This window comes from Falco biarmicus, chromosome 12 (genome assembly GCF_023638135.1).
Source record: "Falco biarmicus isolate bFalBia1 chromosome 12, bFalBia1.pri, whole genome shotgun sequence".
Lineage (NCBI taxonomy): Eukaryota > Metazoa > Chordata > Aves > Falconiformes > Falconidae > Falco > Falco biarmicus.
In genome coordinates this window covers 10,057,481-10,082,202 of record NC_079299.1, presented here as the reverse complement: position 1 = coordinate 10,082,202, position 24,722 = coordinate 10,057,481, and the positions used below count along the sequence as shown (strand labels likewise).

Here is a 24,722-nt window from a genome sequence, read left to right as displayed (position 1 = left end):
AACAAAGAGAAAACTTGATGCTGATCACAAGCAAAGATACATACCAGAATCCTGAAAGGGACTAAGGGTAAAAATGATTAGCCTATGACAGGACACAACTGGAAGGGCGCACAGTATATGGCACCACACTGCTATAGATAAAAAGCAGCAGACACACAGTTGTCATCAAAATGAACTTTTGCAATTTTTAGAGAAGAGCACAAAGGCAGAGCCATAAATACTTATCATATATGCCACAAGGATAATTGGAGAAAACAATGCATATAACCTGGCTAAGAAACCACGTTATGTCAATAAGTAGTAATTAAAGCATTTGCACACTAACACAAACTGCAATGCACAAATGAAGGATTAAGAAATGCTGCTGCAGAATATGACACCTGACATTCTAGAACAGCAATAGCAAATGATGGCAAAAAGAAAAAGGAAAAAAAACCCACAAAAACCAGAAACAAAGGTAAATATAGTAAAGTAGCACAGCATATTAAGAATACAGAAGACTTAAAAAAACTTCTGTGAAAATTTGGTTATCAAAATTTTTCAAAGAACACTACCAGAAATATATTAAAGTAGGCCACAGTACCCTACTTCTGAATATGAGAATGGACACGAATCTCTTCCACATTATTAATGAGAAATAAGAAAGCATTAGCTTTCAAGATAGTAAATCAAATGTTAAGACCTACACTATTCCTGAATGCCTTGAATGATAGATTTATTTTTTTTCTATAAACAGTCACTGAAGCAGTAACATAGGCTATTTTAGACTTTACAGGAAGAGGACATAACATGGAAGTGATGATCCTAAAAACCAGCATGAGACAGAGTTGCGAGATTCAAATGAAAAAAATAAACGATACATTTAGAAACTAGCAATTTCTTACAAATCAAGGTAGTAACTATTGAAAATATTAGCTGAACTGAGAATCTCTAGGCACTGAACATGGATGACACCTGCATTTTTTACAGTTAAGAGACAGGGGAAAAAAGAGGCGGGGGGGGGGGGGGGGGGGGGGGGGCGAAGGGAATGTAAAACCAACCAACCAAAAAAAGCCCCAAATCAGCTACTCTCCCATCCATCCCCCTTCCTCCACATCCTCCAACTACTGTGAATCCCAACAAATGCAACACAAATGCATCGTCTTCTAGGGAATGAGTCCAACCTAGCTGATGTGAAGCTACTTCAGAAGGAGCAAATCTCCAAGGAGAGCTAGGAATACTATTTAAAGCACTAAAATGCTAGTGGAAAGATATCCACTCCCATTAAAACAACCCCCTCCCCCCCCCCAAAAAAATAATCAAACCATTACACCTAGAAAGATTTCACAAAAGTAATAAAAATTCCTTTTCAGTTAAGTGAAGGTGTAAGTGTAAGATAAAAACAGAACTAGTACCTATTAAAATGTGGGTGACAGCAACATTAACAACAGCGTTAAGCATGCTCCCAAAAATAGGAGTACACACTGATTCAGTTTACAACAAGGAAAAGAAGATAAAGCCTTTGTGTAAATACCGTGGAAATAACAGAAATTTACATCTTGGGGTCCAAAACAGATTTAATGTTTTATAGCATAGCTATCACATGCACAGTAGCCTCTGCGCAGCATCGTGCCTCCTCTAACAGATTCTCCAAAGCTGAAGAGGATCTTTGCTGCTGCACAACACCTCCACACGTCACAGCGCACCAGTGCCTGGACCATAGCAGCGCTCAGGAAGCAAAGGTTTACAACGGGTCATCAAATCTCTGAACCCCCACCGTTTTATCCTGCTAAGCATTTCTGTTCAACCCCCCGAAGCAGTAGACACAACACCAATCACATAATTAGACGCTGAGTTGTGACAGAAGATCTGGCTGACACAGCAAGCAGACCTTCCAGCAGCAGTTGAGGCAGCAGTAGTAACCTTACGAAAAGGATGCAGATATATGGATAAATATGATACCACATTCTGCCGATATCGTTAGAAAATCCGATAATTACTTGCAGTTCCCTGCATATTTATGAAATACAAGCAAGTCTGTAATGTTTTTTTTATTCCATGAGGAGATCCAGTTTTGGGGTGCAGAGAAAACAGCATACACCCAAGGAGAAACGCAAGGAATATGGCCTTATTTTTAATTTTGTGGAATCAATTTGATATTTCCCTCATTATTTATGTTTTTGCTACAGTCATGATTACTAGAAGAGAGAGACTAGATGTATGACATTAATGGCAACACACTGATTACAGTAAGAAAAGACAAAGTCTCTAAAATGCGAGGTTTCAAAACAATTGACTAAAAATATATAAACTTTATTTCCTAAGTTGAAATACTAGTTCTGCCCATTTTTGAGATCTTGGTACTTAAAACTGTAGTAGTGTTTGGTGGTACTGACAAAAAAAAACCCAACGCATAAAAATGCAAAAATAAAGTCCTGAATTGTGGCAAATGCAACAAAAAAAATGAGCAAAGCTTTAGTGTTTCAGTGTCTTTCCCTAAAATCTCCACTTAACAAAGGGTTATGAGAAGCAAATTAACTTGTGCCAAATAAATAAATAAATAAAAGTTAAGTATGTACAGTACTGAAATAAATAATATAAGCTATTTTTATAGGATCCTGTCTTTTTTTGTACCTGTGGATCAAAAAGAAAGTAAGGACGCCCACTCCTCAGTTGAAGTGCAATGTATTCCTCCTGATTCCCAGGTGATGCAGAGAAAAAAATCAAACCATCAGGTTCCTGGGTTCTAAATTTCACTTTAATACCTGGTTAGAAAAAGCAAGTAGATGGTTAATGCCAAAAGTGATTCTTATGCATTCTAACAAAAATCATAAACAAAAAGTTGTTTTAAAAACAGCAGTAACATGGCAAACCAAAATCACAGAAGTTTTGTTCCCCCGAACCCTTGCTAGTCATTGCAGGAGAAATTTTACTAATCCAGACCAAGTCAGTCCTTGAGAGAAAGTTCTGTGATGTCAGAGCCCTTACTCACCTGTTGAAAAAAGGTATGTAATTGTGACTTACGCTGTTTAGTAACTTCTTAAGAAAAATGTAATTCAGATATTAGCATACTATTGTAATAGTTGATGATTTACATGCAGATTTTCACTTATCACTTAACATTTCTATTGGCAAAGTAGGAATGAGATTCCTGCATGAAAAAAATAGTGGAGTTTGGGTTCCACAAGATAGATATGTATGTATTTATACGTATATCCTTTTATAAATACATATATCTCAGTGCACAAAGAAAACATGGGAAAGAACAAGTTTTAACAAAAATTGGAAATATCGCAAGGAATAATGGATGAACTAAGCTTAATTAAGAACTTTCCAGATCATTATCAATAGTCCTCCGTTTGGCTTCTGATAAAATATTGTCTCAGCACATGAATTATCATTCAAATTATATACAAGGAAAAGAATATTTTTTTTGCATTACTCTTTACCACAAACATCAAAACAAGGTCATTAAACACATCATAAATATTGGAATATTGTTGCCCAGCATGTATATATAAAAGTACAAACTTACTAGAGTAACTATTGAAGGACTCACTAATGAAACAATTCATAAACTATGTATCCAGTTTCAAGAGGTATAATAATAAGCAAGCAGGTTTAAGTAGTATAATAATAAACAGGTTTCTGATAACCACCAATCTTTCACAACTATAAGGCCTTTCTTTCAAGCTATCCCCCGGAACACCACCTTATAAAAACAGGTAAGTTCTAAAACCATATCCCAAATTTGGCCCAACTTTTCTAATGTGCAAACCCAAATATCACAGACCGAGTCTCTGGTGGAGCTGTGCTTACACTGTACTCACTTTTTGCAAAGGGAAATGAAAACGCAGCAATAGCAACATCTACCTATACCATACACTTCCTCGACATTCCTGCCTAAAATTCTTTTTACAGAGCAAAGTTACTGGGTTTCACCCAACTCCATCAAACTATTCAGTCTTTTCACATGCTTTTCCACTATCCTAAGTCAGGCAGAAAACAGAAAGTGACTGTCACAGCACTCTCCAAACTTAGCCAGCTGCAACAAGGTCTTTTACCATCTCACACCAACATACTCCTCATGCCAGTCCCTCTGCTGCCTTCTCCTTGTCCCTCCTCACCCAGGGCGCAAGTTCTCTCTTCTCTCTGCTTTTTTCTTGTCTCTTCCTCGGCTGCTCTCTCTTCACTGGCTCTCAACCACTTAACTTAACCAGCCACAGCTGCACCTTGTCTAGATCAGCCAACCCGCCGCCCCTGAAGCCAGCCCACAGCTGTATATTATCAATGCTAATTAACCCAGCTTCATTCCTCTACAATTCCCCCCCTTTTTTATTTCTTAACATTTCATACCTTATGTTTTTAACAGTCATCACAATCTTTTTACAAATAAACTTTTCATACAGTCTGAACAACTTGTCCCTGAACCCTTTTTTTTTAACATTTCATGCCTTATGTATTTAACAATCATCACAACTTTTTCACAAATAAAACTTCTCATACAATCCAGACAATTTGTCCCTGAACTCATACACATATCTCTTCTACAATTTTATCTTGGGCTTTTCAGCTTCTGCAAGGTGATCACCTTCTCATCTGCTTTCTTGAGATCTGGGATTTTGTTTTCTTCAGAGGGAAGTTCTAATGAGCTTATAGTATGTCGTCCTTTCACCTCCTGGGTCACACTGGACAGTAACCTGAATGAGCTTTCAACAGCAGATCTAGAATACAGCACTAATACATTACTCCGTGCCCCAACAAGCTTCTCAACATTCTTGTGGTCGCTCATTTCTTCTACGACTAGGAACACTTCCAACGAGCACATATACACCGGCAAGTATACCATCAGGCTGAGCAGCAGCAGCAACAGTGGGAGCTGCCTGTGGCACCTTCCCCCAGCACAGCCATCACCGCCGTCTGGCCAGACCCGCTCTGGACCTGCCGCCGCTGTGGGCTGCTGCCGCGTCTGGCCATGTACTCTGCTGCTATCGCCCGTAACCCTCAGTCTCTTAACTCCACGGCAGTCAGGCTTCCTTCTCTTTGATCCCAACGGCTCACCTTTACCGGTGTCTGATCCAGATCCCCAGGCTCTTCCCGCCTATCTCAACGTGATCTGGATTGCAGGCTATCCCCGCCTGTCTCTGCTACGTTGGGCACCGCTGTCACTGTTCAAAACTTCAAGTGTCCCCCAGCACAGCCATCGCCACTGTCACCGCTCGTTACACTCAGTCTCATAATCTGAAGGGCCTCACACGGGGCACCAATTTGTTGCAGCACTCTCCAAACTACCAGCTGCAACAAGGTCTTTTACCATCACACACCAACATACTCTTCATGCCAGTCCCTCTGCTGCCTTCTCCTTGCCCCTCCTCACCCAGGGTGGGCCGGCACGCACACACACACGTTCTCTCTTCCTTGGCTGCTCTCTCTTCCTTGGCTGCCCCAACCACTGAACAGAACCACCCACACCTGCAACTTGTCTACATCGGCCAACCCACCGCCCCTGAAGCCAGCCCACAGCTGTATATTATCAATGCTAATTAACCCAGCTTCATTCCTCTACAAGTGACAAAGGATTTTCTTGTAGACAGCATCTATATTTCAAAAAAATTAAAAATCATAATTCTGATGTGCATTCATACTAGATCATGCTTATTAATTACTATACCCATAAGAAATATCCTTTGACCCCGTTTCCTAATCATGTTTTCATGTAAGTCACATGACGCACTTACAGATATGAAACATATTCTCAAGCCAATGAAAATCAGTCATGCTACTAAAATACCTGCAAAAAGCAGTCATACACAGGTAACACCCAGCAAGTGAAAAACAAACTTCATGTCCATACTTAAAGAATCTAATCCCAGAAGTGGAGAGCACAATTAATTTAACAACCTGCCAGTATTTTTTAACAAGCTGCCAAAAGACATTTCTGAAGACCAGAGGATCCCTCCTCACACCTAATTCAGAAGGACAAACACAAACAAAATAATTGAGCTCCTGCAAAACCACCATCATTTTATAATGTTATGTGAGAAAACACAAATGGTCCACAATGGTAATATTGCAGTAATTCTAAAAGTTTTCAAATGTTATGCAGGAGCTTGCTTTCTTTACATATTGAAGAGGCTTACAAATCTTATTTCCTGCCTGCAGACCTGCCACAGCTTCAAATAAAGTATCGATGAGTCAGGAACATTATTTTCAATCACAGCCCATACAGCAAATTCTTCTACATTCATTTGTTGCTTATCATGTAATGCAGAAAAGGGCTCTGCCCCTTTCAGCTCAGGTGTCTCTCGAGTTTCTTAGGAGGAAAGGAAGTTCATAAGAGCTAGTTCTAAATAAGCACTTTCATACCTCAATATTACTATTTTCTTGTATTTCTAGAAGCAAGTGCAATGGAGAAACCAAATATGTAGCAAACTTCTGCCTCATAGATAATATTTTTACTGGAAGATAAATACTTGTGAAATTAATATTTTTCACAGACTGAAAAGATTTCTTAAGTCCAGTTTGGACTTCATGGTCAAAACAAAACAGCCAGAAATCCCATTCGGACTTGTAACAGTATGTAATTTTTCTGCCTTACTGACACTGAGCACTGAAAATGGATCGAAAGCTTTCCTTTGAAAATCTGAAAAGTTTGACAGAAATTGAAAACCACATCAGATCACCAAAAAAAATGTTCCCCTTTTTGTTTGGTTGTGTTTTTTTGGGGGGTAGGGGGAAGATTTTGCAAGAAAGTTTCTCCAAGACTGGTGTCTGCTACTTCAGTACACATGTCTAAAGCCTTAACTTCAATACTAAACACATCAAATAAATAAAAACATAAATAATGTCATTTAGAATTACCTCTGTAACATGTGATACACAGAAACCACATCTTTTAACCATACTGAAGCTGCTAAATCTTGGATGGAAAACACGAACACCCGTGGGGCATGGTAGGAATGTACTTTTGATCAACTGAATCTTGAATTGCAACTCAATAATTCACCTAACAGGCCTGTTCACATGACAAAAATGATCGGTTCACAAGGAGTTGTTATCATTTCTGGGGTGAAACACAACAGGAAATTCTACTACAAATTAAACATTAATGTACATCTTTCAAATAAAATCTTTAATTCCATTTCAAATTATAGCTGCAATTGGAGAAGCTATCAGGATTCCTTTAATTATAAATAAATTTCTTCAATTTCTGTAATTGAATTTCTTTAATTATAATGTCATAGTACAAAACATAATGCAAGCATTGCATACCGTGAACATAAAAGACAAAAAGAAGAATACACAGTAACAAAAGTACAATTAATTACTAATATTAGTAATGTTTTAAAGTATCCCAAAGTGTGTTAGGCCAGACTACCCTTCTGTCAGGGTCCGCATAGTTTCAATTTACACTGTAGTGGATTGTGATTAGATTTTTACCCTGGTTTCAATGGTCCAGGTTAGTAGAGGGATGAGGACGTGAGTAACCAATGCCAGCATTTTAAAGGCATTCAACTGAGAAGCAATATCAGCATGTTACCCTGCGAGTGCACACGGTTTTGAGAGTTCCTTTTAGTAACAGACTGATACTAAAAGTAAAAAGATACGCTATTGCTATAATGTCAGATAAGTCAGAACCCATTTTTTGTCTGGTATAGAAAACACGTACAGAATAATTTTTATACCACCTCTTTGCCTCCCTCATGTAAATTTAGCAAGTGTAACTTCAGCAACATTTCAAATTCAGAATCAGATTCATATCTGGATTCAGATTCTTCTAGTGCAATCAATACAGTTTGCAAGATTCACACAAAAGTATTAACAGGCAAGAATGTGCTCTTCAGAGGCTGGCTGAGGTTTTCGCTTAAAACAATTTTACAGAGAACATGGGATAATTTTGAGTTTAGAAGAGGCAGTTGGAAGTCAGAGAGAAAATATGAATAATTAGAGCAGCTCCCAGATTAGCATAACATATACTAATAATTTATAATTATTACAGCAATAAAATTCACTTCTGACTAATGCTAAACATTTTTTCTTGTGAAATGAAAATTTTAAAATACTTTGTTTGACTGAAAAATTATTCACCCAAACTAAAGAGGTTTTGCTTCCTGCAAAACATCTTTCCAATCTAACTGAATTGAATATAGTCTAAAAAAAAAAAAAAATCAGCATTTTGAAATACAAAACCATTCACAGTACTCAAAAAATGTCTTCTGACTTTTTGAAATTTTGAGGAAGAAAACTTGAGGGGAGAATGTAGGCAGAGCCACAAGGTAACTGAAGACTTCTTTTACAGTAACAGCTGAGAGATTTCAGCAAAGTGACCTACTTAAAACTAATCTCTTTGTCCCATGCACTCAGATATAACACCTGTAAAGTACCTTCTGCTACAACTGGATGTTCAGAGTGCAGCTCAACACAGCCAACAAATATGTTATTAGACTCATTAAGTAAATAGAAGTTGCTAAAAGAAGTTGCTAGAAGTCCCATGTCCATTCACCGAAACATATATGATTGAACAAACATGAACAAATCTGTCCAAGAGTGTCAAGAACAGCCACATAAATGTATTTCCAACCTGGATGCGGCCAACAAGAATACTGTTAATTTAATTTTAATAAATACATCAAATCCCAACCTATATGCATAAGATTAAAAAGAATAGTAATTAGATACCAGAGCATATTATGGACATTTTCTTTGTGGACTGAGGAAGTTACAAAGGAAAACAGTGCACATTACGATTGGGAAAAAAAAAAAAAGAGAAACAACCTGCCTAATATCTGGAAAATCACAAAGCATTATTAGAAATGAATTTTGCATAATCTGTGAAGCACATCCATTTTCTGTGCCATTTTACCCATAATTGTACAATTGTACAAACACAATATGCATTTCCATTCTACTTATATAGTTATATGAAATGCTGTAAATAATTATATAACTGCACATTCCAATCAAATGAACAGAAAATTGTTGCAAAGAAACAAATTTCTTTATGCTTACTAAAGCCCTTATTTGTGCAGAATATCAAATAAAATTAATAGAAATTTTATATAAAATTTTGACTACAGCATTACGCTCTCAGCAGACCCTTCAGGATGTATTTACTTAACATTAAGACTGTGTACAAACGCTTTTGCCTAATCAAAGTACATTTTCCCACAGAAATCAAAAAACAAAATTTGTTTTTTAACTGGGGAAGGAATAGCTGGGAAGTAAAACTCTCAGTTACTGTACACTTCGATTGAATTAGTATTTAGTCATTATTGTCTGTGAGAGTTATTCTGCATACTACATGTCATTACAATACTTAAATCACATTTTAAAACATATTGTTTATAAGAAAATGCACCTTTTAAAAAAATAAGAAGGAAGACTTCACAAAAATGGACCCATATTTAAAGCAGTTTCTGCAATTGGAGGAAAAGGAGGAACTCAGGATACTTTTCCTGAACACACTCATGAAGATCCTCTGCTGAACACAAGGAGCTCTTTGCGCTTTGTGATGGCATTTAGATTTCTGGATTTTGTTGAGAGAAGAAACTGGAAAGTATTCTTCCCAAATCTCTCCAACATCTTTTGTTGTCTTTGGTACAAGAACAGGGCCCATCTTTTACTGTTACCGTAACGTGTTTGAAAATATTTTCAAAGTTCATCATCACAAACTTTACAGTGAGTTAGTAATTTCCTTGATGAAGTAAATGCTGTTCACTTTTAAGTTCCTTTAATTTTTTAGCAGAAATTTAAACTATATACTTAAAAGCCATATTATATATGTCTATATACATATGTACACACACATATATATTTGCACACATAAACACAGAAAACGTTTTCCCAAACTTCTCCCAAACGGTAACTGGAGTGTCCAATGGCAGGTCAGCAGCCCCTTTTGTGACAATACTAAAACCAGGAGAAGCTAAAAATCCATTGTTTTTAAAATTAGACTGTACAAAATCCCCATATTCTGACGTCGTCTAACTTCTTCACTCAGAATGACACAATTCAAAGAATTATTTTTTTTTTTCAATACATAATACTCATTGTACCTCACACAAAAAGCTAAGTCAGCCTAAAAGGTGAACAGGCATAAACACAGGATATGATGAGCAAATGAAAGGAAGAAATATGTAACGCTTCTTGTGCAAACCAACTATCAGGCAAAATCCCAAATCCTCTTGATGAGAACTGAGCATTTCTTTTACACTGTAATGACTAATTTGATACCTGGTTTTTCTTATTTTGCTTGCTACTCCATTATACCCACTACTGGTAAAACAAACAGGACATTTTAGCTTTAATCTTCTTACTACATAACCCAAATAACTTCAGTCATGTTTGCATTAATGCTGCATTAATCATGTTGTTGCGTATTAATGAGTTTTCAGGCTATGCTAATTACTGTCATAGATTCTGCAGCAGCCCATTAAATATACAAATTACAGAATTAAAGAGCCAGAGCTCTTCATGATTAATCTTTAAATGGAGAAAAACTAATGATGTCTGTACAAAGTTTCTCTCCACTTTTGGCTGACTGAGCCCAATGAACAATCAATTATAGTATTTGAAGAATAAGAATATTGCACAAACTAGAAGATTTGTTATGCTGGAGACACACGTTTATAAGTTTCTATCAAATAGACTTCTGTAACATACTCCTGTCCTTAAGGTCTCCCGAAGTGTTGCACAGGGATAAAAGCTATGGGATATTCCAATTCATTATTGCATACTCATAGCAAGCTGCTGGTTCCTTATGAATATAGCAAATCAATCTTCTCCTTTTAGCAAGGACACAAGTCCTGCTACTCCCTAGTAAGAAAGATTTACAGCAAACCTTGGTGAAAAGAAAGCTAAGATAAGTTTAAAGTCATTTGATAAGAATTGATATATTAGTAGCATTTTATCCCCTCACTTCCAGAGTGATGCTTTTTAAGGAATGGTTAATGGTTAAATCACAAGATTCAAAATTAGGAGACCTTCAGTCTGTGCTCAGCCAGTGACTGAGGTATGTCACCCAAGAGCCATCATTTAAACCCCCTGCACCATATTCCTTCCTGAAGAATGGTGGCCAATATCACTTGTGCAAGGTCCTGTAATGCTGGAAAAATTCATTACTGTTTTGTTCTCCATAGCCTTAAAGTATATATTGAATCAGCAAAATGCCCACGTGTTCAGAAAAATTACCTAGACACTAGGTATTTACTGACATTTGAGAAACACTGATATCTCCAAAAAAAAGGTATTAGTTTACCCTTCTCCAAATACTGCATATTATGCAGAACATCCCAAGACTTCCCTAAAGAGCGGATTCTCAGCCTATATTAATATTACTCTGCTCATCAACAGATTCAGTTTAGAACTAACTGGGCCATTCCAGACCTGTCTAATCAGTTCTGTATACCATGGAAAAAATAAAAAATCCATACTTTATACCTTAAAGATTTTATATTTATACAAAGTAGTTCTTTAAAAAAAAAAAATCCTGCTCTGAGCAAGACTGATCATGGCATGAGGATACTCACATATGAAGATAAAATGAAAAAGGGTGGATTGCTGCACTTAGAGCACAAAGAGGAGGACGCAATGCAAGCACATGAGATTGTCTAGGAAGAGCTGAGAGGGAGAAGAGAAGCTTTCCAACACACAAACAAGACAGCATCCAAGGAAAATAAAAGGGAAGAAGCTCAAAGCAAAGATGTGCCTTTTCACAGGTACCTTACAACTTCCCAGTTAGAAGAGAAACACAGTTAGGACTGCAATATCTGCAAAATACCAATTCAAGAAGTAGCTGAAAGTTCAGCAAGACCCAGGAGGAACTGGACAGTCTGACAGTCTGGCTACCTATATTTATTTAAAGAAATAAATGAAGGCCACAGAAAAACATATGAGAGATCAGGGTGAAACCTGCTATGGAAATGCCGATGATACCATTATCTGTTAGCATTCCTCGGCCATTAGAGTCGACATCCCATCTTTTACACAGACCTTTAAAGCCATACAATCATTAAAGAAACTAGTATCCTGACAAATCTGTTCATTAAGCAAGTTTAGGAACAGACTTCATAACCATCTTCCACTCGTATAGGCTGGGACAGTGTACAACAAGCATATATCCATCAGCATTATTTTTTCAGAGCATAGCTTCCAGAGCAGAAATAAAAACTGTGATCTTGAAACTCCAGGAGTCAAGCCCTGCTTGGGGTAAGGATCAGCTGCAAGTTTGTTTCTGTGTTGCTCTTATTGAAGGGAAATATGAACAACGAGGAACCATCAGCCAAATATTCAGCCACTGCTTTCTTCGATGTTAGTGTCCATCTTCAACAAAACGAGGAAATTTTGCTCAGATATGGCCTCCCTCAAATAATACCTGTAATCTTTATTTTTATTTCTTTATCTTAACATAGGCTATAAGGAAGTCCAACAGACTCTGATTTTGTTAGAAAAGGAAGAAAATAGTTTCTAGGACTAATACTCCTTTATGAGCAATTTCATTAATTCAAACTATGATATTTAAAGTATGGAAATAGAGACAAGTATTCATCTTCATTTCAGGATAAATTCTTTCGAGAAAGAACTGTATTCTGTTACCTGTATGTGAATTAGTGCATAAAAAAAGGTCATCTTATGCAACAAGGGTAGGGTGGGAGAGGCTTCTAGGTGTTAATGCAATGCAAATCATAATTACTAGAAATATGATGACAAGAAGAATCACTTCAAAGATTTACAACAGTGCAATCTATAAAAGGTCAACATCACAGTGAAATCAGAAATGAGCTGGAGGTCAGTAGTTGTAAATAGCACTTCAATTATAGGCCTTTAGTTAGTATTTCCAGCAGTAGTACAAATGTAACACTGCACAGAGTAATTTAACTGATAAAGGGAAAAAGAATAAGACTAGAACTGAGTAAAATGCAAATATATCAAAATTAAACTCAGTGTAATGATCTGAAACACAGCAAATTCAGACAACAGAGCACTAGCCAAGGCAGAATCCCATCACGCAGCATCACAGAAGCTGGAGGCACAATAAGGTAGAAATCCTGCAGCAAGCAAAGAAAGTTATTGATTAGACAGTGTACACACGGAACAGAAGAATAACTAAAATAAGCTAATGAGTGTCTTGAGGAATACCACAGGACAAAAATGGAAATGTAACAAGGAGGAAAAAAAACCAAACCCTTTTAGACAGAAATACAACACCACAGAGCAAACACTCAGCAAAAAGCATAGTTTCAGGTTACAAACTCAGCAACAAATGCTACTTACAGTAGAATGGACAAAAAAAAAAAAAAGCTTACAACATATCCAAGTTAATGCAGAGTTTTAAGGTAGACCAATAAACTGCAACAAAACTGCCAAATGAAGAATTAACTAAAAAGAATATATAATCTTTTCACCTAGTACTATTTGTGGCAGTATTTCCTATTATGACCTTTTTCAGAGGAAGCCTAAAATTGGTTTTATATGCAGGAACTAAGCTCACAGAAGGATTTCAATGGAATGATCAGGTGCAAGTTTTGTTTGTTTTGTTGTTTGGTTGTTTTTTGTTAATGTAGACAGCAAACTCACTTTTCTCATATTTATATGGAGTGTGCTGGCTATTCCATGACACACCTGCTGGCAGTGAACAATTATTTCCTCAGCCTCCATCAGCAAAGGAAAATGTAAAGGTTCATTCATTGCCTTCTAAAATATTCGCCAGCTAACAGAACTAGACCTTGAAAGTGCAGCAGGTCCTGCTTTGAAAGCGTTAATAACATTCCATTACATTTTATTCTGTTATCCACATGCCTCTGTACCTAGGAACTGCACACTCTGTAAATTAAGTGCTTTTTGGGGTTTGGCATGACATGTTCACTGAAAACACAGCCAGACACTTTGTAGCACTTACACAGAGTATTTTAGCTAGAATACATCTACAGCTACCAAAACACTGTCTTAAAGACTTCAAGTTTATTTTCAGTGAGAGCATCACCCTTATAGACCAGGGCAGAAATAGAAAAGTTCAGCCCAACCTCTCTTGCACTGGACGTGTAGGATTAGCTGTAATCCTGAAAGATGGCCTTGGCCCTGCTGGCTTTAAATGACCGATTAGAGGCGTGAAAGTCAACAGGATAAAGCTAGCATGATGCCTCTATTACTGAAAGAGTAAACTCCTATGCACAATCTAGAATATGCAGGAAACAGTGGCAAGGAACGCACGGTAAACTAAGAAATCTAGCGCTTTTCTCTTAGAAATGACTTTAGCACATGTATGATCCCCGCTTACTCTCACTAATGTTTCCATATGCACAGAAGGAAGATTTTGTCATACGTACAGCAGTCACCGCCCCTGAACTGATTTTGAAAACAGAATTGGGGAAGGAGGGGAGGACCACCTGTAGTAGTTGCTCAGCATCAGCTGCCATTATAATTTCCTTTTCCTTTCATGCTGTGTCATCATAAGTATATGGCCCAATAATCAAACAGGGGATTTTGTATTATTTATCATACATTAAGGCCATATTCACCAATTTCACCAACCTTCTCTGCTCTGCCAAGCTTCTGTACAGAACGTCCCACAGAAAACACAACCCAGAGCAGTAAACCAGCTGTGGAGGTTGCATCATCAATTTGTAGTCTGGTTTATTCCCAAGAATTAAACCCCTGCACTCACTCTAAGAGTTAAGCACATATGGAAGCAAAAAACAAAACTAGCATGGCAATGAAATTGCATTTATCTGTCAGCTGAATAATCACACACTATGACATACTCTGAGTGATAAATACAACACAAACCCTCCCCTCCTTCTAGGGCTTTTGAGAAAGCAGTACAGAGGTACATCATGGACATGGAAAACCTCCGGTACTGCATCCAGCAATACAGCTAATGTGACAAACACACCTTGCAGGGGACAGCTATAGCCAGATACTGCGTTAAGTCCTATGTGCAGTTGCCTACCTGGGCAACTGGGAAGCACATAATAATGCTGGCAGCAGCAGAACACAGAGGTAAACATCTTCCTCCTACCCAGGTGGGCTAGCTTCTCCTCAGCTGAGGATCTGAGCTAAGATTTTCACTGTGTCCCCGGATGCAAAAAAAAAAAAAAAAAAAGTAATAAGCCAATTGATACACAAAGCAGCACCAGCAAGTGCCATCTGTTTCAGTGCTCTGCCATGTACGGTTCATGATTTTCTCGTGACTCTAATCAGTACTCGGAGAAAACTACGTATATCTCTAAATCCTGAACTGCATCTATTGGTACAATCAGGAGAAAAGGTGATCCAGAAACAAGCATGAACAAAGACATTTTAGTGGTATGAACAGCCATGCAACTCAACCTGTAAGGGCTTAAATGAGGGGCCCAATTTACACAAAGATTCAGCTTGACACAAAATGAGGAATATAGAAAATTGTAATGATAGGAGATTAACTGAAATAGCACATAATGTTTACTAAATACTATTCTAATTCTGTTTGCCCAATGTAAGTTAAATTGCAACACTGAACAAGGAATGACTGCAACTGCCAAGGCACAAGGATTAATAATTTCTATAAAATTTCCTTTGCTGCCTTCTGCACATGTGTAGCTGATCCTGTCTTACACTTGGGCTGTAAACTCCTTAGGGAAGACACTGTTAACTTTTTGTTCTTAAAGCAAGAGAGACACATAAAGATTTAACATTCAAAAAAATTTCATTAATCTGAATTAAAAAAAGAGATATGGCCAATACTGGAAATACTTTCCTTAACAATTTCTTTCATATAGCATAATGTCATTTAACCTCCACATATTGTCATCTTTTTCAGGCAGTTATTGATTGATCCTATGTCATCTTTTCAGAATTGTAATTCCTTATGGAATTTTTTAATTAAAGACCGCTTTGCTGTAGCCTGCCTTTGTGTTGATTTTTACATTATTGCTTAAAACATGAGTGATTAGAGACTACATGACTGACTAATTCCAAATGATGGCAATAAGGAGATTTCTCCTCCTCTTCTGCAAAATTCACTGATACTTTTTTCTCTCTTCTCCCTCTCCCTTTCTCCCAAAGTATGGGACTTTCTGCAACACTGAAAATCATGACTGATTACAGTATTGTAGCGGATTAAATCAAAAAGGGGGTGATCAGACATACAACATTACTAACTATAAGCCTTTATATTCTTTTGTTTCCAGTGTGACCATTTTTGTATCTTTACCACTTGTGATGCCCCGTAGAAAGACCACCCATATTCCAAACAAAGAAACAAACAAAAAAAAAAGCAACAGTGCTTGCCCATGTGCTGTAAAAATGGCTCCAAATCACCTTTTTTTTTCCTCTGTGTTGCCTGCGGATTCAGGTGACAGCCAGCTTATTTAACTCCCACTGATTATTTTAAAGTTTTGCTTGCGATGCTCGGGCAGTGCAAGGGATAGGGTAAAAAATCACTCATCTCATCCTTAACAATGCAAAAACCCTTATTTACAGATGCACTTAAAGACACTAAATAAAAAAGCCTCTACAAAAAGGTCAATATATACTGTGTTTTGCTACTAACAGGGTGAACTGTGTGACTGTAGCAGCAAGGCATATCAGTGTATAATGGCATAGCCTTAGAGGAAAGCTGGCCCGCGGCGCTCGGCTGCATGGGCGCAGGAACACTGCTGCTGCACCAGGCAGCTGACAGCAGGGCTTTCAGGCACAGGGACTGCCAGCTAATTCAGATCCCAAACTGCTGTAGAAAGAAAGTATTGGACTATCAAGGCTGACTCTGGAGTACCTTGACACCTTACACCCCAGCTCAGTTCCGTCCCATAGTAAGATCTCTGGGCAGGTGCTGCTTGTGAACCATTAACATACTTCCCCCCACAATATGCGGTAGGAATCCCAAGGCTTTTAGGTGGAGGCAGATTTCTGTCGGGGCTTTTAAGGCCAGGAGAACTGGGCACTTCTGTCTTAAAGCAACCTTGAGCACTGGTCATTTCTCGGGCTGGCTGCGGTTGACGGTCACTTTGCAATTCTGCAGGAGTACTGCGTTGCCCTGATTTCCACCTCTGACATTTCCCTGGCCCTTTCCTGCCTATGTGAAAGGCAGAAGGTCTGGCATAAAACCAATTATGCAGTCTTTGCTTCATCCAGGATTCCCATTCAGCTCATTTTTCCCCCTTAGCTCATGCAGCTCGGTAGCATAACCAAGTTTACACAGGAATATCCTAATTTTCTGAAAATTAATGATGCTACCATGACAATATAACATGTGTTTAGAATAAGTAGCTTGAATTGGCATATTTCAATCACTGAATTGGAACAATTTGGGACAGAAAAATATAAAACAGACAGAAGAAAGATTAAAGAATCCTAAAGGAAGAAAATAAATTGGAGAAATACCTAAATTTGAAAGCTAGAGTGCAGAGACAGTGTCTTTATAATACACCTCATCTTTTAAAAATACTGAACACCACCTCCAAAACATAATAATTAAATGTGCAAATTGTTTGTAAGGAACTCACTCTGAAGAGCACCAAAACTTTCATGGAAGGTATGACTTTCCTCCAAAGAGAAAAGTCTCTTTTCCTTCTACAATGCAGCAAGTCTTCCCAATGGCAGATGTTCTCAAAAATACTTATCCACCACCCCCTCCTTGAATCTTCCCAACAGTTTTTTACCCTGGTTCCACAAATCACTCAATATTTTGTTTGTGGCTCAGAAGATATTACCTGAGATAGTTGTACCTGCCAGTCTAGTGTTCATTTTGTTCATCCAATTATGAAGGTTGATGGGAACAAAGACTGTAATTTGTCTAAATAGATTCCCCCTCCTCCTTCCCTGTCTCTGCAGCAAGTCACTGGATGACTTGAAAGTGGATAAAATAAAATCCCCCAAGGGCTAAAACCCCACTACACCAAAATTTCCACTATTTACTACAGAAGAAAGAAAATACATACTGTTAGTGGTGGCACCTCTGCTGACAAAGTTTCATTTTTAGTAAACCTAGAAACTGTTAAACTAAACCAGAATAAAAGAGCACTATTAATTACCAAGCTTAAAAAATGGTTTATATAAAAATGGGACAGTATTTGCTATTTAATCAAATTTTTTTTCTTTACTCAGGAAAAAATATGAGGACAAACTCCACTTTAAGCATCAGTTATAACTAACAACCCCAGAATAATGACACTAATCCCAATTTACATCCCTGTAAGCATGGTCAGAACAAAGAATTTAAACAGACTGGCTTAGATGTGAAGTATCAGGTCAAATCTGGATTATTTCCCTTCTTTTTTCTTCTGTTCCTCTTCCCTGGAGTAGATACCGTGCTCCTTTCTGAACTCCCCAAGAATACCATTCTATTCAGCACTGAAGAGTGCCACCAGTATAAGTTACAATGACCCTCTGAATTAAAGAATAGAACGGCAATATATTTCTGTAGTTTCCCCAGTTTGCTTAGTATAGAGGACTATTTTATGCTACAACTACTTGCTTGTACAACATTGCATAGATATTATGGATAGAAGAGAAAGACACTTTAAAAATATTCAGAAAGCAGATAGCATGACCCTCAAAAGCCTGGTTTCCTCACAATTACAAGAAAGTAAAGCCTGTTTTTCCAACAAATAAAACAAAGTACTCCATAAGAATATGACCAGAAAAGAAAGATCTCTTCTTCAATAACTATAGTAAACACAATATCACTTGCAGAAAGCACAGAAAGAATTTTGAACACATAGACCACCAAAGAAAAAGCAGAGCTGCATAGCAGAACTTTTAGAAACCTTGAGTTATTGTGGCCAACATTTTCAGGGAGTAGTCTTGTTTTATAATCTAAATCATAATCATAACCACAGAGAGCAAATAATCACTTCTCAGCAAGATAAAGATAGGACTTCAGCAGCAGCACAGGTAACAAGTTAGTTTAATAAATAGGATAGTGCAAAACCATAGAGTGCTTTATGTAATGATCAATGTTTAAAATCAATGCTCTTACAAATTGGAGCCAATGCAAAGGGTCTAGCACCAGGGTAAGATGATCTGGTTGATGTATTTTGGATCAGGTGAAATAAATCCATTTATAGGAGCATTTGCAGGATGACTAAGTTAAAAGAGCCCTGCAACAGTCAGGCCTGGCTCAGGGAACGCCTCCTCCTACTGTCAATATTTCAAACTGATAAAGAGCTGACCAAGTGCAATCAGTGCTGTGATGAATAAAAGAAAGCCTGGGACCATTAACATTAATGGGACTTTTGTGGCTAAATGCTCGTATATTGTACTGAAAATTTACCCTATGGACCAAGAGATTTTTTTTATTTTTTATTTTATTTTTTGCTTATGATTCCCCTTTTCCCTGCACACTGTATATGATCAGTTTAAAATATTTGCAATGTAATATAAATGTCTAAAATAACTTCATATGATTAATATACCATGAGTCTCTGAGGGAAAAAAAAAAAAAAACAACCAAAAAAATTACAGAGCTCACTCTGGCTACCTGGCAGACTTGAGAAAAATAGAAATGCCAGTTTTATAAACACAGATAAAATTGGCTGATCTAATATCTTCAGGCAGAGTGCCTTAGCCTTGGGGCACAACGACAAAGACTCTAGCACCTGCCATCTACAATGTATATATGGGAATGGTTAATAAACTGGTACCCTATGAGAGCTGGATGAACTTTTGTGGGAAGACAGAAATTCAGATCAGCAAGTATAGTCTTAAGAGCATATATATCCAGGATATGACCTGGCTCAATAGTTTTAATTTGAAACATGGCAGCCTGTTTTAATTATCATCAGTATTAAATAACTATCATGTACCCAGTGCTGTACCAAAAGCAGATGACACAGTTTTTATCTAACCCCCTCCTGCAAGCTGAAAACACCATGTGGTACCATGCGTGGCCAAGGGAGCACAGTTGGGTTAGGGCTGTTCAGGAGATCATGTTGTTTCATATTGGTATATATTTATGGCATAATTGGGTAAAATGAATTAAATTTTGTCCAGATAGCTATTTAACACAAAAAGATTGAAGAACGAATCTGATAGAATATTTACATCTGTGTGAAACAACAGTGTGAAGTTCTTGTTACAAGAAAAATATTTAAAGCCTTTATATTGTTTTTTTTAGCTTCACCACAGTAGTCCCAAAGAAGGTGGAGCAGTATAGACAGATGATGCTGAGCAGGACAGAAAATTCTCCTAATGGGGAAAAAGACCCCTGTCTGGTAGGTTCCCTCGAACTTGCACAAAAGGCAAGTACATGTCCTTTATAACTTATCATAGTTCCAAGGAATTTAACCAAAGAGGAAAAAAAAATCAAAACACACATAATTTTACCCAGCATAAGTCTACCTGTCCCAGTGTCAAGTAATTTTTATTTTTATTTCTTAGCCATGTTGGTAGACAGGCATTCTATTTACTTTAGTAGTTGCATTATTTTAAAATCAAATGCTATATTGGAATATCTTCGTACTATAAGGCTTTTAGAGATAAAAAGACTCACACATGAATATATCTGCCACTGCTCTGAATTCACGCAGTCCTAAAATGGGATTGTGGTAAGGCTTAAGATAAAACTTTCAAGCCCCGTGATCAGTCCCAGCCTTTATTTACGACCTTTTTTGGCCTTTGACCAACAGACTTAAAAAAAAATATAACGGTGTGCAGGACTGAACAATAAGGCTGGGATTAAGCTAACTGCAGTAATGCATGCTTGCACAATTAAACCTATTAGCCATATGAAATAAGATAAAATACAGAATGCTGACAGGTGAATTCTGAAATTACAAAAAATGGGTTGTAAACCCAAAATAAAGCAAATATGAAAGAATAAAATATCTTTTCAGTACACAAATTAAGAACACATTATTTCAAAATAACAGATTTACAGATCTTGCAGGTAATGAAGTCACAAAACGTGGAGACTGGAAAGAACTCTGCTGTGCTTAATCATCAGTTCTACTGTATCATCTACTTCTTCATGAACACAGTTCAAAACACCAAGTTCCAGTCATTTCAGCACAGGCTGGCAGAGACAGCAGCACACAAAAACCTGCCTCCTTCCACCTATGACTAGCAAGGAGATTATGCCACTGCTTCTCAGGAATGCACCTGATCATAACAACTCACAACTTCATGACCTTAAGCAAGAATAAGATGCAATCTTTTAGCTTACATACCAAAAAAAAAAAAGAAAAAAAAAAAAAAAAGGAGAAAAAAAAAAGGAAACACCAAACCAGAATGCAGTAGCTTTATTTACACTCTGCCACAAGCACATCATCCCATTTGCTCTGCTCACTACACAGACTCTCCATAGAATATTAGGTCAAATGTAAGGTCCCAATATTAATCTTCATGGCCATCCATGGAAGTGGTTCAAGATATCTCAAGAGTGCCCTTCTCATTATGTTGGTGACCTCACTGAACAACTGCTGTTAGTTTCAAGACTCACCAGAGCAAGACTGAACTCCCTTTGCAAGAAGGATAGAGGCCCTGGAACTCATTAAAGGAGCAGATCAAAATGATCACAAATTTCACAGCTTTCTAAAGAGTTTAAACCTATATCTACTTAGGCTTTCCAAAGTCATAAATTAAAACTAAAGAGAGGAGAAATAGAAAAACAAAAACAAGTCCCAAGAAAAATGTTAGGGAAGAGGTAAAAAAGAAGTAGGTACCTGAGGAGTGAGGAAAAAGATGGGAACAAGTTAGTTGAGTATGACTGTGCTTTGGAAGATGCTCAGGTACTACCTACTGGTGGTATGTACTATGATAAATGTCCAATGTTTCAACTACTATTCCTACCTACTACATTGATATGAATATTTGTGTAAAAAGAAATTGCACAAAATGCATGTACAAAAAGTGCACATTGGTTAAAAAAGAATAAGAATTTCAGATCAGTTTCCACTCTCTAATGGAAGAGCAGAAGTATAAAACAAACTTAAAAAAACAACCAATGAACTAAATATTTTTTGCAAAAATGTAAAACATGGGTAGCAAATTAAAAAAATAAAGAAAAGCCAGGCTTCCCTTCTAAGTAAAACTGACCCCAAAAGGACCATCTAGTTGATATTAAAAGAAAAAAAGCTGCTGACCTTAAATTAGTTGTAAGTTACGAAATGGCACATATTGTACAAAAAAAAATCTGTTTCCAATTTCTAAGGAAGATTATGAAGTGCAATCTTACGGATTTCTGATTTTATTTTTTTTTTTTTTTACTTTGCTTGCAACATCTTAATACAATTCTAAATTCTGCATATTTTAAAACCAAATAACTGTAGTAATATCCAATATAGTTAAGGCCAGCCTAGATAGCAATAGTTGGTGATTACCAGATCAAAGGCCTTACTTCAATCAATAAAGATAGCTCCTGTACATTGATTACCATCCAACACTATAAAAATATAATTGCTTACCTTGAGAGGAGCAGTACAAGTGAAATGAAAAGGTCATAATAGGTCAATAATTATTTAAATTAAACTTACATCTTCCTTCATCCGATGGACCAACTCTAGCACACACTGAAATGGTGGTGACTTACCAGTTTAAAGAGACATATTAACATGTCAGCAAAGGGCTTAGCAGTAATTGGGTCAGCAATTTTAAGAAGTCAAGGTTCCAGGTTGTCAGCTTCTCCATTTATGCTCCCAATTAATCTTAAGGTATTATAGATCTTAAGTCAGTAAGCACAGATCTAACTACTTTTGATCAAATCTCATTTTGAGTATATACAGGGATAGAGTATAGTTACTTTTTGAGATTTTTCTACAGTACAGTATATAATTCTCTAGAATGTCTTTAAATTAAAGAAGTCATGCAATAATTCACTATTGAGCTCAATGAATCCTCCAGTAATTTAGTATGAGACATTTCTGTCACCATATTAAATAGTCCTTCTACCAGAACATTACTTAGCAGGTTTGCATTTTCATTCATACACAGAAAAGTGTAATTCCCTTCTCATTCTGAGAAGTATCATGAAAAATAATTTGGTTTAGAGGTATTGGTTTTCCTAGCTGCAAAAGACAACCTCGTGTAGCTCAAAAAAACAAGGGGATTTCACTTCACAAGTCAAAATAACAAACTACATAGAACCATTATCTAATTAAATACATATTATACTCTTTAGTTCATTTTTTTTAAAATACACACTTCCTGAAGGAAAACCCTAGCAAGTATCATGTAAGAAAGCATATCATTCTACTGTCAAAAGCGTTGTGTGATGTTTAGTGCAGATCCCGTCCTATGACAAAGCTCACTATAATCTTCGGAAACTCTGTAGGTAAGTAAAACAACTACCAAAGATTTAGTCAAATTAAAATACTGCAACTTCAACATACTTTTAAAGCCAGTGTCTTCATTAAACAAATTACTAACACTAAGATGCAGACAGCACTTCCTCCCCAAGGTCTCCAAATTTGAATGGCAGCGCCACTCACTGCTAAATTTACCTCCCAGGTCTTTGATACCACTGTTGCATAACTTTTTTTTTTATTATTCTCTCAAGTAAAAGCAAAGAAAGTATTTTATAACCATATTTGCTTACAAATACATTTTCATTATTACTTTGAAGAATTAATTTAAATTACTCTTATACTCTTAAATAACAAGAGGTTTTAAATGTTTTAGTTCCTTCCTTCTGTGGATCAGAGATATGAATTCATTGGAGTGTGGTTATCCTAAGGTAAAAAAAGATGGAAGTCTAAATTTATCAGTGTCAGGAAACATCTCATTGCAGGATGGTTAGCTCAATTACGGTAGTGAAATTCTCAAAGAAAAATTACATTTGCATGGAGACCTTGCATCTTAGAAACTTAGGGGCTAAGAAGGCTCTTTCATGGCCACTGAATTCTGATAGTGTGCTAGACAATAGAAAGGAAGGTTAAGATTTTTTCTCTTGGCCTATTAATTTCCTACCACTTTGTGCCTGGCAATATGAAGAAAAGATGACACCACCTTGAAGAACACAGAAGGAAGACAATCAAGGACATTATAATGGGCAAACCAGGAGGGGGGGGGAAGTGCGTGTGGGGAGAAACAAATCATGGATAGTGTCAAAACAGGAAAAGGAAAAAACAAAAAGGAAAAAAAAAAAAGGGTGTGCTGGTGGGGGTGTTAAATAGAAAAAAAAGGACAACCTATAGCCACTAGTAAAAATTCTCCGTACAAATCCACTGAAAATCTATGTTGCTAGTAAACACGGAATACAGTGGAAAAGCATGCACTTTATCCTTCACATACAGATGATCATCTAGTGCAGCAGGCAATGTCTCTAGCAGTTCAGATCAGAAAGAATTCATGAATATTAAAGATTTTTACCTATTGACATCTGTATTAGTCAGCAATGTTCAACATGATAGATGTCTGGGATTCTTCTATGACATTGGATTTATTTTTTTTTTAATTACTATTCAGAATAACTACTTAGACAACATTAGGCCTGTAAAAGTAAACTCTCAAAATTTAGGAAATGCAAAACCAAAATTGTCTGAAAAAAATTAACGCATACACAAATAGAAGATGAATAATGTTATCGTCTACAATTGTACAAACACACATTTCTCATAAGATATCTTCCTCAAGGATTTTATGATGTTCACCAACTAAAACAGAATTCATGTAGCAAATAAGCATTTTGTGCACAGAAGCCTGTCTGATTTGATGTAGTGCTCTGCAGACGTTTAATGAAAGAGGAAGGGGAGTATGAAAAGTGAACGGACAGTTTCATAGCTAGTGCAGTTCAATGTCACTCTGCAGAAACCTGTCCCCTACCCCTGCCA

The 24,722-nt window shown here is 37.0% G+C and overlaps 1 protein-coding gene across 1 annotated transcript in view; it reads right to left on the bottom strand.

The window, feature by feature from the left end:
- Nucleotides 1-24,722, bottom strand: part of USH2A (usherin) — a 390,408-nt gene that overhangs the window by 246,020 nt on the left and 119,666 nt on the right. The window contains exon 21 of the mRNA XM_056357449.1: nt 2,614-2,744. Coding sequence (XP_056213424.1) covers nt 2,614-2,744 — 131 coding nt within the window. The remainder of the gene's footprint in view (nt 1-2,613; nt 2,745-24,722) is intronic.